Raw genomic sequence first — 17649 nt, 5'->3', positions numbered from 1 at the left:
TTTATTGTTAAATCTTTATGCAAATACTATATATATTATCAAAGGTTTGGATTTTGCATTTAGAAACTTGAAAAGAACACCCTAAACACTAAGTCGTCGGAATTCCGTCGGAAAATACCGACGGAATGTGTCCGTCGGAAAATACTGACGGACACGTTCCGTCGGAATTTCAATTAGCCCGGGAGAACCAAACCGCTTGAAAATTTTCGCGAATCGGCATTTGGTATATTTTAAATATACCGACGGAATACCGACGAACCCGTGTCCGTCGGAATCCACGGAAATAAAAAACCTTCTCCTTTCTTCTTCGTTATCTCCGCGGCCTCTCCCTCTCTCAAAACTCCGGCGATTTCGGCGATTTCGGCGACTCTCCGGCGATTCCGGCCTCTCTTCACCGGCGAATCCTCTCCTCACCCTCCTATCTCTTCCCCAAACCCCAAATCATGTAAGAATCATCCCAAACCTTTTTTTTTTCAATTGTTTAGGGTTTTGGAAGTTGATCTCGGATTTTAGGTTGTTTGATTGAACATTTTAGGATTGAATGGATAGTTTAGGATATATAAGTTAGGATTGTTGTTTTAGTTTTTTTTGGAACATTTTTTGATTTTTAAAAACGTTTTTTGATTTTTTAAAACGTTTTTTTTTTGATTTTTAAAAACGTTTTTTGATTTTTAAAAACGTTTTTTGATTTTTAAAAACGTTTTTTGATTTTTAAAAACGTTTTTTGATTTTTAAAAACGTTTTTTTGAAAAAAATATAAATATTTAACACCATTTTTCTTCATTTATAAATTTTAACAACATTTTTCTATATTTATAAATTTTTTATAATTTTGTATACATATATATATATGTAAATCATGTATAGTAAATTTTAAAATTTTTTATATTTTTTTTTAAGTTTCCACTAATAAATATTTAACAACATTTTTTTTTTAAAATATAAATATTTAACAACATTTTTCTTCATTTATAAATTTTTAACAACATTTTTCTATATTTATAAATTTTTTATAATTTTGAATACATATATATATATATATATATAAAAGGTTTAATAGTTTTTTTTAAAACGTTTATAAAACCTTTTGTAAATATATAAATGAAAATATGTTTGATGGGTTAATTTTTTTTTTTTAGGGCCGAGGATGAAGCCCGCCCCGCAGCCCGTCTTCGACGTAGTTCGGTGAGCGGTTCCCGTGCATCGGTATCGTCTCATGACTCGGTTCCCGCATATATTCCCGCTCCAGCTCCCTCTGCCCCTCACGCTGCCCCTCACGCTGCTGCTCAACAGGATCCGGGGGTCATGCCGGTTCATCTATTGGTTCAACAACCAGGTCGAGAGCATCTCCCGTTTCTCCAACCCAACCCACGACGAGGCCATAGCACTTGGTTAGTATTTTTTTTATTTGTACCGTTATATTTTTTGCTTTAATTAACTTGCTAACTTGTATTTTTTTTAAAGGTTCACCAAGTCGAAAAATGGCATTAGCCGGAGCATCAACCAGATGATGTACTCCATGCTCCGTTTTGGATATCCAAAGTGGAGTGTGATCCCTTCCGACGAACGAGAGTTGTGGTTTCGTCAGTTTGCGGTATAGTAACCCTTCATTTTTTTAAGTTTTTACATTTTTTTACATATATTTACTTATTAAATTGTGTTTGTTTTGTAGCAAGAGTTCAACTGGCACTCCGATCTTACGGAAACAGTCCGTAAGAAATTCAACGAAAAGGCCATGGACTCTTACACAAAGCAGATAAACGCGTGGAAGACAGTTTGGCAGAAGAACAAGAAGCCACGGTTCATCAACGGGGGTGTGTGGGAGCAGTTGATAGCTCATTGGGAGAGGGAAGACACTGCAGAGACGTCTTCTAGGAACTCCAGGAACCGGAAGAGCGATCGTGGCGGGAAAGGTATGTATGTGCACAACCTCGGCGCTTGCTCCATGTCTACTAAGGAGGATGAACTTGTAAGTTTTTTATTATTATTTATCTTTATATTTTTTAAATAAATATTTTATATATTTTTTGGCTAATAATGGCGGTTTTTTAGATCGAAGCAAATGACGGTAATCCCGTTGATCGTCTCCAACTCATTAAGGTGGCTCACACTAACAAGACGACGGGTCAAATTCAGGACCCCGTGATCAGAGGTGTAGTTGATTTGGTGGAAGCTGAGATAGTTTCTCAATCTCAGCCTCTCTCTGATGACGGCGACTCCACGGGAGCTTCAACCAACCTGTCTCTATTGCAAATAAATGAGATGGTTGAAAAGGTAATTTTTTTTATTAATATTTTTTTTATAATGTCGATTACTTACTTGTCCATATTTACTTACTTTAAATATTTTTGTAGGCGGTTCCTAAAAGGAAAGGAGGCCGTTTAGTTGGGTTGGCCCGTCGTGCTTCTTCGTATCCGGCATCTTCTTCGCAAGCTCCGTATGCCGATCCCATGATTCTCGAGGAGCTACATGACAAAGATGAACGGATTGGGGCATTGGAGGAGCAGAACACCACTATCCTTTCGGAGAATGCCACTATCCGTTCGGAGAATGCCACTATCCTTGCTGAGTTGGCATCCCAGAAGAAGTTCAACACCGAGATTATGCAGAAGCTAGATCGTTTGATGTCTTCGAGTTCTTCTTAGTTTATTTCGGCTTTATAAAACTTTCGGAATGTTTTTTTTTTCTATTTCGGTTTGTATGAATTTTAAACTTTATGAATGTTTTTTTCCTATTTCGGTTTTTATGAATTTAAATTTTATAATATTATTAGTTTTAAATTTCCAATTTTTTAAATTTATTAATATCAAAAAATATATAAAAATGCAAAATTAATTTGTAAAAAAAAAAGGGTATATACCGACGGACAACGGTCGTCGGAATATACCGACGGACATATATCCGTCGGAATTTACCGACAAACCATTTCCGTCGGAATATACCGACGAACGTGGTTCGTCGGTATATTCCGACGACCGATGTCCGTCGGTAAATTCCGACGCCTACAGTTCGTCGGAATAAACCGAGGAACCACGTTCGTCGGAATTGTAGTTTTCCGATGAACTCCGGTCTTCTGTAGCCGCATCGTAATATCGTCGGAAGTTCGTCAGAATGACGTTTCTTGGTATTCGTCAGAAAGTCGTCGGAATTTCTGACGAAATTCCGACGAACTTTTTTTTTCCGACGAAACGATACCGACGGACGGGTTCGTCGGAATTTCGTCGGAATATACCGATTCCGACGAATTACCGACGATTTCGGCCATCAGAATCCCCCTGTTTTCTTGTAGTGATTAGGTCGCTGAATTTCTGTTGGTGCAGATGACCCAGAATGATATCTCGGACTTGGCGGTCTATTATCCTGAAGACTTGAGCTGGAGAGGTGTTGCTGCCGTCGTAAAGCCTTCTGTTCCTCTCTGTCCAGACGTTGTAGACTGTTAGACAAGGCTTTTGAGGAGCCTTGAGGAGTGTGAGTTCTTCATAATAAGCCATTCCGAAAACACCCTTTATGTGTGAAAAGCTATCTGCCTTATCCCCAATCTGTGCAGCACCATGCCCCAAAGTTCCTCTGTCCATTTACATCTCAGGAAGACATGGTCTCTGTTTTCAACCAAAGAATTACATAAGCAGCAGCATAGTGGCACTTGCATACCCCAACTTACTAATGAGTGAAAGCTTGTCGATCATAATGAGCAACCCAATGAGTGAAAGCTTGTCGTGGCACCGCTCCTTTGAACCAGACAGAGGATACCCAATATTTTACCTGCTCACGCGGATGGATAGTTAAATTTGGAGCTCCTCTGCAGCTGGTGAGCGCGCACCTCTAAGGCGCCAACCATCCTCAGCATAAACATCAGAAACAATCGCATTGATAGGGACAGAGAGCTCCATCGGTCCTCTGAGTCCAAATCTTTTTATGAACGGCCCCATAGGTGTCGACTGATCCCACCAGAAACTGATAGTTGAACCATTTCCCAGTTCAGCTCGCATGAACGTAGCGGCAAGCGGTCTTAGTTTCAAGAGGCTCCGCCAACCGGTTTTAGTTCCTTGATCCAATCTGCCCAGAGAGATTTAGCATCATTGAACAACCTCCAAATTAACTTCAGATAGAGTTTTTTGTTCCATAGACCAAAATCACGTAGACCTTATACCCCCTTCACGTTTCGGTAGGCATACTGTTGTTCATGCAATCTTCACGTTAGCGTTTCCTGTGATCTTTCCACTCCATAGAAACTTTGTGCAGAAGGACTGGATTTGCTTCAGGCACCCTTTTGGTAATAAGAACGCAGAGGGACTTAGAGCACCATTAACCCACCAGTTGCTTAAGTGGGGGTGCTTAAAAAAAATTAAAAGATGCGAACAGTGAAAGCAACAGCTGCTTGTGATGCCTAATTAAACACTCCTTCTTCTTCTTCTTCTCCTTCCTTTTTTTTAATTAAAAAAATGATAAGCACTCTTTAAGCACCAATTATGGTTAATGGTGCTCTTAGTGATCTTAAATACTACATTATGGTATTTCTCATATTATATTATGTTTACCACTACAGCTTTGGTCAACTGTATTTGTTTCTTAGTAATTATATATAACATATATGGTTTATACCATAATTCTAAAATGATTTTCAACGGATAATTTTTTTATCAAAATTTATATCTGTGACACGAATTATGGTTCAAGGATCGGAAGATTTCTCAGCAAATGTAGAGCTTCAAAAGGTTTACATTCCTTCCTATTGTTATGTATCAAAAACAAAACATATAAGCTACATGATCCAGTTCCAGTTAAGATGAAAACATATAACAGATTCTAACTTGGTGAGATGTACTTTCATAGCCATATATTATGTGAGTACAAGTTAGGCAACTGAATCCAAAATCTAAATCAATCCAAATTGAAAAATCTGAAATTGTATCCGATCTGAGTTGTAAAAAATATTCGAATAGATCTTGTAGTGTGGTACTTTGGATACCGGGTATCGACCTGAATTTTTTTTTTTAAGGCCTTCATATTGATAAAAGAAAGTACAGAGATACACAAGAGGGAGAAAACAAACATTACAACTTTTAAAGGAACATAGAGGAGGGGGGAGAGTACATTCAATTAGCTCCAATGTAAAGATTGCAGAAGCAAGAAACTGGAGTTAAACCACAGACCAGAAAGCGAGGATCTCACTTCCAAAATTCCTTCCTGAATTCTTTAGAGTAATAGCCTTGGACCTTTCTATACAAATGGCACCATCAGAAATTTTGGATGGAGAGACAGTTGTTCCTAGATGAAAACGAGGATTCCGCTCCTTCCGAATACCATACAAAGATGCTTGCCATATCTGTAGTACAACCAGTTTGAGCAGTCCATCCTGGGGGAAGATAGACAACCAGTCAATAAAACTTTGCCAACTAGTAGGAGCATTTGAATCACCCAAGTGAATAAAAGACATTCTCCAAACCTCGGCTGAGAAAACGGATTCGAAAAACAAATGATCTCTGGATTCTTGCTGTAAACCACAAAGCAAAAAAGTACCTTCAACATCTAGACTCCACGATAGTAGCCTGTCCATAGTGATGTTTCGGTTTAACATGAAAAGCCATGAATTAATGGCATGCTTAGGAACCGATGCGGAGTGCCACACCAAAGATGTCCAAGAACGGGGCTGCCTCCTATGCCTTGCATAATTCCAAATCTCCTTTGAATTAAATTTATTCCTCGTAACACCATCAACTCTCATGCCATGTCCCAAAGATAAAGTGGAGATGTAAATATGTAGTTGAACCTGTCTTTCCGAACAGGGATGAGGCAAAGTCCAGCTACCATTAACGAAGCAATCACTCAAAAGTGAGTCAATCGAAATCCCTAGGTTCGATGGACCCGAAGTACCCAGGTATTGAATCAAAAGAACAAAAGGAGTCCATGGATCCGGCCAGAAATAAGTTTCACCGCCACAACTAATCTCATAGAAAACCAGAGATTGTGCTACAGGGCACAAATTAACAAGCCTTTGAAACATCCAAGAAGTGTTGCTTACAGTAAGCTGAGACGACCAAAATGAGTATCGGTTGAGATATTTCATACTTACCCATGCAACCCATAAAGATCTAGCTCTGAAATGAAGCAACCAAATAAGCTTGAGTCCAAAAACTATATTCCAAGTGGCTGAATTCCTCAGCACTAAACCTCCCTCTACTTTAGGGCAACAAACATCTTGCCAAGAGAATTTATCACCTATAGGATTATGCAGACAACCATGCCAATGAAAGGAAGTAGATAAGCTATTTATCATCTTCAAAACCTTTCCCGGAATACAAAATTCAGATGTCCAGAAGCATATAATACCTGGGATAACCGAAGAAACGAGAGTGAGCCTACCCACCTATTCATCCAAGCATTGTATTTTTTCTGATCTGAGATATTAATGGATCACAGTCTTTGACTGATAGTCTTTTAGAACAAAGGGTAATCCCAAATACTTGACTGGTAGAACCTCTGGCTTAAGAGGAAATCTCTGACCAATGTTTCCTTCTGTATAATCTAAAAGCCCTGAACAAAACATTGACGTTGTAATGTGTTGAATCCCTTAGTATATGGGAGTGAATATCACGCGCCCCTCTTTGGCGAAAAACTAGCAAAACAAAAACCCTCGATCTCGAGCTCCTGTCATTGACGGCTCTGCCGTCTCCGTTCTTCCTTTCTGGTGATTCATCTTGGTTTCTTGCCGGCGGGAAGTACTCTCAATCCTCTCCTCTCTTTTCTCTGGCGATCTCTTCTCCATGGATTCTCGTAGGACTGCAAGCTATTTTGATGGCCGCTCCAGTGAAGATTCACTTGTTAAGTCTCAGCCTCAAGAGGAAGACAAAGAAGATCATGTGAACTCCGAGAAGCTTATAGTCTCTTCTCTGGTCTCGTCTGAATCCCAACTCCCGACAGTTTGCTGTGATAACGACACCTCTATTGAGGCTGACGTAACGCACTCTGAATCTCCTTCTCCTATGCTTGGGGGTTCACCTTTGCATCTGTCTAAACTGCAAGGAGCTTGGACCAAGCCTTTGTTCATTGCTGAAGATACTCCTCAGGGTCCTCCTATGGCGCTTGAATTCTCTGGAAAAGATAATTCTGAATGGCCAGCTCTCTCATCTCACTCAAATGGTAAAACTAGAGTTGAAGTTGCTCAGTCTACAAGAATTAAGACTCATCTGCAGGTTTCTAAACGAGATGAAGTTGCTCAGACTCAAAGAGTTAAGATTCCCACAGATAAAACTCAATTTCCCTGGGCTGCTCAGATGAATCCACAATCAAGGAATCTACATCGTGTCACGGTGTCAGAATATATGGAGGATGGCACTCCCAAGGTAACTATCCCTGATCATGTGCTTCTTCATGGTTTGCAAAATCAAAAGGAATATGTGATAGGGCAGTTTACCCGTTGCTTGATCCCATCTGGTGGTCTTGTATACGCTGTCCTAAACAGATTGTGGGGTAGAAAATGTGAAATTTTCGTCAAAAAGCTTGGTGAATTCTCTTATATCTTCCACATACCAGATGAGGCCACTAGAAAATGGATTCTCAGTCGTGGTGTATGGCATGTGGATGATTGCATCTTGTTTGTTGCGCCGTGGACTCCTTCAAACTCTTTAACCATGCCTGAAATTACCTCCATTCCAGTTTGGGTTACGCTTAAAAACATCCCTAGCAATCTATACTCCATCTTTGGTATCGAATGGATTGTTTCCGGATTGGGAGAGCCAATGCTATCTCAAAAACCATGGTTGGACCCAACAATGTTAGGTGAAGCTAAGGTTATGGTGGAAGTTGAGCTAGATAAACCATTCCCACAGAAAATTGCTGCTTGGGATAAGCAAGGGAATTTTTCTTTGGTAGATGTGGAATATTCTTGGCTCCCTACAACTTGCGAGAGGTGCGGTCAACTTGGTCACAAATCAAAGCGGTGTTTGTCTATTTCTGGTCATAAGAGTACTTCAGTTAGTGGGAAAAAGGTTTCATTGGTGGCTCATGTGTTTGCATCATCTACTGATGGCTCTGCGCTAAACATTATTCAGAAAGGTTTTGAGGTTTCAGCTGTAGAAAACACAGCTGCTAAACTGGATGCAACACTACCTTCGGATACACATGCTCATTCATCTCCTCAGCAAAAGTCAACTACAGCAAATCATACTAAATCAACCACTACTCAAAATACTGAATGCGATGTTAACCAGCAGACATCTGTTCCACCGGTACATACCGTGACTTCTCTGCCCCCTACTGTCTTTGAATCCTCTAGCATTGAGGAATTAAATGTTTCACGTGTGGTTGAGTCAGCCACCCCTATTTTTGTGGAAGAACTATTATCCTTAACTACTATTTCAGTATTGGAGAATATGTACATGTCTCCAACGATTGTTTGTATCAATGAGGAAACAGATTCTCCTCCCTTGGATTCTGCCCCATCATTGCAAAACATGGATTCTACACCCCAGGAGACATCAAGTATGGCTCTAAAGGATTGTAGCAGCAGCGACCCGGTTCATTTGGTTTCAAATCAGTTTGCCTCTTTAGCATATTTGGAAGGAGAAGAGGATGGTCAATTGGATATGGACGATTGTACAGATTCAATAGATCTTATGACCCCCACCGGGAAAAGAATGCTTCGAGAAAGACCTGTTAAACCTACAGCTAAAGCTAAGGAGTTACAAATGCAATCAACGTCCCGTGGACGAGGTAATAGAGGAAGAGGAAACCGAGGAACGCACTTGCACTATCCATCTTTCTAAAAGTCAATCAGTGCATATGCAACGATTGTTTCAGGATCATGTAATGATCATTTAACTTTGTAATTGTTTCCTGAATTGTATGACTCCGGTCATAGCAAAATTGTAACCGTATTTCTAAATAAAAGTATTTAAAAATAAATAAATAATAAAAAAAACATTGACGTTTTTTTTTAAATTAAATTATATTAAATTCATTATTAAATATAAGATTGCATAATTTGATTCTTTTATAATTCTGTTTGTAACGTGGAGTCTGGAGTGTTATTCCATCTAACGTAAGACAGAAACAGGAGATGGAAGTTGAGTTTAAGACCTGGTCACGTGAAAGAAAGATTCTTGGCATATTGGGCCAGCTTACTCTTTAACTTGTAAACCCGTACGTGATTCCATACATTAGTCGTAACATACGTATGTCTCTCGACATTATGCGACCGGGAGAATTATATATTATTGGATTCGAATCAGAGCATCTCCGAATAGTACTCCAAATCTACTCTATTAATTTAGGGTCCCAAAATTTATCTACCATTTACAAGTTCTCGTTTATTTTTGGACTACCTTTAGAATAGCACGTTTTTGGACACGTAAATGTGTTTGGTTCCTTGAATATGTCAACTTAATTTACAACTTAATTTAAACCAACATAGAAATACACATTACTTCGGTTATCTTTAATACCAACTTCCATACCAAGCCACAATAGACAAGTTATAACTTCATACATAGACAAAATCAACGTTAAAAATTTATTTTAATTTGGTTACCACACTCTACACCTGCAATACCAACACATTCCAGTTTTTACCCTACACTTTCATCGTTCCTTAAAATTGCATGACCTATTTGCTGAATTCTGTACAATAAACCATTCCATGCAGTTATATATCAATATGATTGAAGAATTTCATATTCAAATAAATTTAATTTTACTTTACTTCAATATTCATGCAACCTCAATACATCAATAATGTCGATTATAACTATAGTTGTTCTTGAATCATATAAACTATTAAATAAAAATACAGGATATAATGCACATATAAATTACCTATTTTGTAAATTAGATAACCGGAATATTCTAACCATTAGGATTAAAGATTAGATCAAATCTACACAAATTTTTCAATATTTATTCGTATATATCTTCTTAGATTTACAACTTAAATCTGTTAACTACTTTATTATTATATCCCTGATATTCCGATTTAGGTATTTAACAAATTCCTTGCAATATTTTTAATTTTCATATCTTAACTAACTACAACTGACTTACGATTATATTAGTCGATGCAAAAAGAAAAAGGATATACCTAGCGATCCTAAAAATCTTATGCTACACTATAAATAAACCTTCAGCCCTTTAATACAATTCACACCACGGAAAACATCAAACACTCAAATGGCAATGGTATCGACTAATGGTAATCTACCTCAATTGTAACCATTTTAAAATGAAGCAATTGCATTACATACGAAATTATTCTGATTAACGCGTAAAATAATTGATATGAATTATTATAGTAAATATAATTATGAAGTAGTTAGGAAGAATATTAAAGGAAAATGTAATAAAACATTTTAAACATTGTAATAAATGATGTCAAATTAATTAAAAAATAAAATAAATAAAATGGTTACAATTAGTTAAAAAAACCATAACCTATATTTTTGAACTGAAATCAAAAACGATAACCGAACTAGAACCAAACAAAAAATTAAAAAAAAACGTAATTCCGCGCTTTTAAGCACGGGTACTATCCTAGTTTTTACTTTAAAATAAAACTAGATTTCGATCCGCGGAACCGCGCGAGTTTTGTTTTCATTTATTTTTATATAAATATTTTGTTTTCAATTCTAATTGGTATATATTATAATATATATGTGTCTATCAATTTTTAAAACATAATAAGTTTACTGTATATTTTTTCATTGAATAGATTGTTTCAAACTTTCACATGTATTTGTATCTTCTTCTATATATATATTTTTGGATTATTATTTAATTATTAAAATCGTAACTATATATATAAAGATTAGCAAAATATTATTTTATTGTCATATTCAAAGATATTGTAGCATTTCAAAATTTATAAAGCTTTTAAAAAATTAAAATTTCGCTTCATAGATTTATGTTATCGAGTAAATAATTAAACATTTAGTTTTTGTTTAATTTTTAAAATAAACTATATAGTTTAAAATTTGTTTTCATTGGTTTAAGGTAGTAAAGATTAATCATTGTTAGATAATATGAGTTTTGTTATTTAAAAAAAACAATTTCTAATTTTAAAAGTTAAGATCGACAAATATTTAAATATTTAGAATATAAAAGTATAGTATTACAACATTAAATTATATCTATTTAATTCATACTATCTATAAATTCAATGGATCATCTATTGTTGAAATGCACTTATTGATATAGTCCAATAAAAATTTCTGGTAGGCCCAAAATTTAAATGATAAGATTAGATATTAAATGTAACATGGCTTTATAGAAATAGGTCTATTAGGTCCATTTAAAAAAATCACACATGAATCAAGGTTCTGACTTCTGTTTTAATATATACGACTAGATTTTGATCCGCGCAACCGCATGGGTGTTTGTTTTCAGTTTGCTATACATAAATTATGGTTTTTAAAAATTAGTGGTATTTATTTTTAACGTCAATCATATACTTAAATGTTTATATAACTATTTCAAAAACAATAATTTTATAATTTACATGTTATAATTAATCAATCGTTTAAAACTGTATGTATTTTCACTTCTTATTGTATATCTATCTTATTGTATTTGCATTTAGTTATTAAGCAAATTAATATATTCATGAGAAAACATATTTGAAAATTATTTTGTATTTAATTTATGCTAAATTCTGACCCGTGTTTCAAAGCTGTATTTATTTTACTAATATTTTTTATGTTTATTCATTTTAAATAATATATTATTGTATATACAAAAGTCTAAGATATGTTAATTTTTAGACATGTATTATATGGTTTGCTAATTTTAAGCCGTTCTATCATCATATTATATTTTTAAATTAAATAATTTATATTTATGAAAATAAAATTTATAAATTTATCAATTGAATGTACTTTTATCATATTTATTTAAGTATAATAATTGTATTTTAACATGATCATGACTATAAAGTAGATAAACTAAGATATAATTTATTTATTTTTTATTTTATAAGCGATAACTTAAAATACATTAAATTATTGTTAAAAAAAATTTACACAGATTTATTAGAATTTTTAAAATATAATATATAAATATATATTATATTTAAAATGAAAATATGTTATGATTAAAGTAGTTACAAAGATTTTATATTATAAGATTTAAAGAAATACGTGTTAATTTTTATACATGTATTATATTGTTTGCTAATGTTAACCCATCTTACCAACGTATTAGATTTTATTTTTGAACATAAATATTTTATACTTACGAAAATAAAATATACAAAATTTATAAATTTAATACAATTTTATTATATTTAGCTCAATATAATAATTTTCTTTTAATATGATTGATTATGATTATATAATATATAAAATATTACAGAATTTTTTATATTTCATTTTATAAACGATTACTGAATTTATTAATGTATAATAATATTTCAAACTAATTTCAAAATTAGTGAAAATAGTTAAAAATAATTTCGAAAATGAAGATCTTGTAAAAATATTTTAAAACAGATTTGTTAAAATTTTAAAATAAATATATTTATATTTAAAATAAAAATAAAAATAAAAAGATATCAAAAGATGTTATGATTAAAGTGTTTTAAATATTTTATGTAGTCTTAATAAAATACATTTAATAAGATTTTTAGGTGATGGTCCAAATTAAAAAAAAATCACACATGAAAAAAGTCATGACTTCTATTTTAATATATAAGATTTAAAATAATATTTTCTCTAATCCGATACTCTCTATTTAGGAAGTAATGAATTATTTTTATTCTTTTTTGTCGAATGAATTATTTTTATTCATTGGTTCATTTTTACTCCAAAAATATATGCTTCGAATTAATAAAACTCAGTTTTATCGTAGAGTTATTTCATTTTGAGAAGAAAAAAAGAGAACAATACATTAGAAATGCTATCATCTTGAGGCGATATCAGACATGCATGAAACGTAACAAAGTTGTATATTTTGTTATCAGAAACCATGTAAACACATACATATGTAAATGTATTATTCGCGGAGACTAAATTGGTCGTAATTATTGTACTTATGTCATATACAATAGACATTACACAGAGATCATGTACATTTCATAATTAATAAAGAGTGACAATCTCTAGTTTTATTTATGAAAACAAAAGAGATTGTGTTTGGGTTTGTAGACTATTTTTTATAATATACGCAGAGACTTGAACATGATCACCAACCGCTCAAGGCTCGCCAGTACTGCCTTCAGCAACACTGTATGCAACTCCGCTAGCGGTAACACTACCCCCAGCACTATCGGAATCCGCTGCAGCACCAGCAGTGGTGCCACCGGAAGCATAACTGGTAGAACTAGCACTTACGTTGTCGGGACCTTCTGCAATGACAGATCCAGTGGTAGATTTAGCGACTGTTCCAGATCCGCCTCCGCTGGGACCACCGGGACCTGCATCAGCATCAGCATTGGAATTTTCATAATTGTTGGCAGTAGTTGTAACCTAAACGTAATTAAGCTCAGCTCCAATGCCGTTGGCGGTAGTGACAGTTTTGGGAATAGAGATGCCTAACTTTGTCTCTTTTGACACTTCCTGGAGCTGCCTTGCGCCAACATTGGCACACACAAATCCAACAAAGATCAAAAGGACAACAAACTTCATGGCATTCATCTCTGATTCTCTCTTTTTCTAATTAATTAATATTTGTTTTTTTTTTTGTAATGATCTGTGTATAAATTTGAGCTGCTTTATATACACATAAATGTAGTTTTCAAGATATTAAATTGTGCATATCTTACAAGATAAATACATGCTTTAATGCATTAGTTAATATTTTAACCCTTAACTAAGAGGGTTTTATTGGTTTATATATTTTAATTAGATTTCAAAATACAAATGAAATCTAGTGTTATTGGTTCTGTGATTTTAGAATCCATATTCAAATTCATTGTTATTAGTTCTATGATTTTAAAATAGATTTTAAAATCAGGTGTTATTCAATAATAATGATTTGTTTAAAGATTTAATTTAAAAATGGATTTGAATGGATTTATGAGTGATTTTAAGTTAAAAATACAAAGGAGCAAATATTGAGTTGAGTGTTGATATTTCGATAGATTTGTATTATTGATGTTCTCAGTATCTTTTTTGCTCCAAGTCATACGTGTTGAACATATTCCTCTAACAATTATAAACAAGCACTATTTAACAAATATATGAGATGCTTGTGCTACGTGAGTTAAAATATATATATATATATATATATATATATATATGTTAAAACGAAAAACACATAAAAGAGAAAATTTGACATAAACACGTTTTGACTAAAAACCACTATGTTCAATATACATTTCTTTTTTTTTTTTGCTTGATCCCGTTTGAAAGTTTTCTATTTAAAATTTTTCCAATTATCCAATTTGTACAATTTAATATTTTCCACTTTCTATTGTATGTGTCCATCATAATTTATATATAATCTCTATTACATATTAAGAAAAATTACACAAGTACAAACACTTAAAACTCCAAACCAAAAGCATGGTAAAACACATTCTGTAGTTTTTTAAAAAAATATATATATTCTGAACTTATTGAAAATCCATTTGACTGATTTATAATAATCCACTTATTTTGATTTTAAAATCTGTATATTTGATTTTGAAATTTGTTTGTTTGATTTTAAAATCGATGGATTTATCAAATCCAAAATGTATTTCTAAATCTACTAAACTACTAGAACCAATAACCTCCACTAATAGTCTTATATACCAAGATGTCAAACACCAAATTATCCAAAAAATATATTCCCTCTGTTTCATAATAAGTGTCATTCTAACATTTTTTCTTGTTATATAAAAAGTGTCACTTTACAACTTCAATGCAAATTGTACTTATTTTCGGCTGAAAATTAATTACAAACTGTATTGATTAGAGAGGTGTAATTAATAATAACTTATGTATATTTCAATAATTTTTTTAATTTGTGTGAAAAAAGTCATTCTGACACTTATTCATAAACGGAAGAAGTATATCAAACATGAAACACCTGTGATTTATGTGACTCAAATATTAAATTATAGTTATTTGTCCAACGTAAGAAAATTCTCAGTGGCGTGAGATGATATAACTATTTTAAAAATTCTTTTTATTGCTTTGACTCTCTCCAAACACACATATTTGATCTCAACAAGTAAAAATAAAACTCAAATGAACTGAAGATTAGCAAAAATTGGATCATGGGATATGTATGAGCTGAGAAAGGAAATCAAAAGCTCTGATGTTTGGAAAGGCTCAAGTTTCTCTAATATTCAGAGAAGTACAAGACCATGTCACTAGTCAGTTACGATAATTTTTTAATTCATCTTATACTAAGAGAACACACAAAAAGGTTTACTCTTTTGACAGGCAAACAATTTGGAAGATGGGATGAAGCAGAAACTATATAGATTATGTAAGAAGGCACCAGTAATTTTAATGGCTGCCAAAATCGAACAAGAATCATAGGTCATTCAGGAGGTGACTCTTCCACAGCCTCAACGACGCCGTTTGGGAACCTATGAGTACCTAAAAAGATAGAGACATTGATACCGTCTCTTAGTTCTTGATCATCATACCCTTCATACCCTTCATACATACCCTTCGTCCTCTGTTCTCTGGGTGTAGAGAAGAAGTTTTATGCTTCTCTTAGTTCTTGATCATCATACCCAACTTGATGCTCTTTCCTTCTTAATCCTTTTACTCTCCATCCTCATTCTCACTCGAGAAGCTTCGTCCCATAGTCCCATGTCAGCATACATGTTATACAACAATACATAAGGTGTCGAGCTCTCTGGTTCAAGTCTCGACATTGCTTCAGCTGCAGCATGTGCAAGCCCAACATTGTTATAAATCCTACAAGCATCCAACACTGCACCCCACACCGTCTTGTCTGGCTCAAAAGGCATACTCTTTATCACACCCATGGCCTCCTCAAACCGCCCTTGTCTACTGATTACATCCACCAGCGAAGAATAATGTTCCATCTGCGGCTGGATCTTGTACTCGTTTACCATGGACATAAACTGTGCTCTAGCCTCATCGACGAGTCCCGCGTGAGCACAAGCGTTCAGAACCGAGACAAATGTTATATGAGAAGGATGTATCCCATTGCTTTTCATTGACCAGAACAGGTTCAAAGCTTCTGAAGAGTTACCGTGAAAAGCATACCCTCCTATCATCGCATTCCATGTGATTACTTCTCTTTTAACTCTCATTCCATCGAAGATTCTCCTCGAATCCGTTATCTCTCCGCATCTCGAATACATAGTGATAAGAGCGTTGTGAACCGGCACGTCAGGGATCACACTCTTGATGACGATTTGGTGCATCTGCGTTCCTAGCCGCAGATTCACAAGCCCTGTTGATACGCTGAGGAGAGAAGTTAGAGTATGAGGGTCAGGCTTCTCTCCTTCAATGTTCATCCGTATAAACACCTCAACAGCTTCTTTATAGTCCTTGTACTTCTCATAAGCTGCTATGATCGAGTTCCACGAGACTATGTTTTTCTCAGGCGTTCTCTCAAAGTAGTCACGAGCTAGCTCCACATCGCTGACGCTAGCGTAACCAGACACCATCATGTTCCAAGAATGTGTATCTCTGTTTGGCATTTCCGAGAACAGATCAAAAGCTTCTTCCATCTTAGATACGTGCACATATCCATCGATCATCGTGTTCCAAGAAATAGTATCTCTGTCTCTCATCTGATCAAACAGCAACCGCGCAGAGACCACATCGCCTGCTTTCAAGTAGGCTTTGATCATCGAGTTCCACGAGACGTAGTTTCTACAAATATCAGGAATCTGATCAAACAGACACCGAGCTGCTTCCACTTGTCCTCTATGTCCATACCCTACAACCAATGTGTTGTAAGCAAACACCAAATCTTCCTCACCGGAATCTATACAACCATATTGAGTTAAAACATTCGCAGCTTCCTCCAGCTTCTCGTTCTTAATCAAACCAGACACAAGCGCGCATAAACAAGCTGAATCCTTCTCAGGCATTCTCATAAACAACTCAACCCCGCGACTCACTTCACCGTTATGGCAAAACCCACTGATCATTGCACTCCAAGAAACAGCGTTTCTCATAGGCATTCTCTCGAACAGCAACAGAGCTTCACCTATTCTTCGATTCTTAGCGTAACCGCTTATCATCGTATTCCAAGTAAAGGAATCTCTTTTAGGCATTTCATCGAACAGCTTCCTCGCTTCTTCGAGAAACCTGCAAGAAACGTAGCCAGAGATCATAGCGTTCCAAGTGACGACATCTCTCTGAGGCATTTCGTCGAACAGTTTCCGCGCATTAGTCATTTCCCTCCTTTTTACGTATCCGCTTATCATTGTGTTCCACGTCACCGTGTTCCTCGCCTCCAGCTTTTCGAATATTTTTCTAGCTTCGGTGATGTATCCTGATCTTATCATCTGGTTTAGCTCCTTGTTCGTCGCTCGGAATCCTAAGCTTGACGAAGAAGAAGAAGAGATAGAGTTTGTACATAAACATTTACGAGACGATGGTTGATGGACCTTCCTGAGAATCGAGAAGATACCGCGTGATCGGCTCATCGACGTCTACGGCGAAGAGCACTGGGTAATTTGGTGAAGATGATGTGAATAGAGCCGGTTCAGAGGATGCAATCAAATTGATCGGTTTATAATGT

The 17649-nt window shown here is 35.0% G+C and overlaps 1 protein-coding gene and 1 pseudogene across 1 annotated transcript; both read right to left on the bottom strand.

Moving 5' to 3' along the window:
• Positions 1–13139: 13139 nt before the first annotated feature.
• On the bottom strand, positions 13140–14689 carry LOC125593441 (annotated as a pseudogene).
• A 591-nt stretch (positions 14690–15280) lies between these two features.
• On the bottom strand, positions 15281–17649 carry LOC106412308 (pentatricopeptide repeat-containing protein At1g62260, mitochondrial-like). Its single transcript, XM_013853224.3, has one exon. It carries the CDS (start codon positions 17552–17554, stop codon positions 15650–15652), a length of 1905 nt encoding a protein of 634 aa, XP_013708678.1. The 5' UTR covers positions 17555–17649; the 3' UTR covers positions 15281–15649.

The sequence above is a fragment of the Brassica napus genome, chromosome C9 (assembly GCF_020379485.1).
Source record: "Brassica napus cultivar Da-Ae chromosome C9, Da-Ae, whole genome shotgun sequence".
NCBI classification, from domain to species: domain Eukaryota; kingdom Viridiplantae; phylum Streptophyta; class Magnoliopsida; order Brassicales; family Brassicaceae; genus Brassica; species Brassica napus.
Note: the sequence above shows the minus strand (reverse complement) of the source record. Positions and strands in the feature narration are given on the sequence as shown.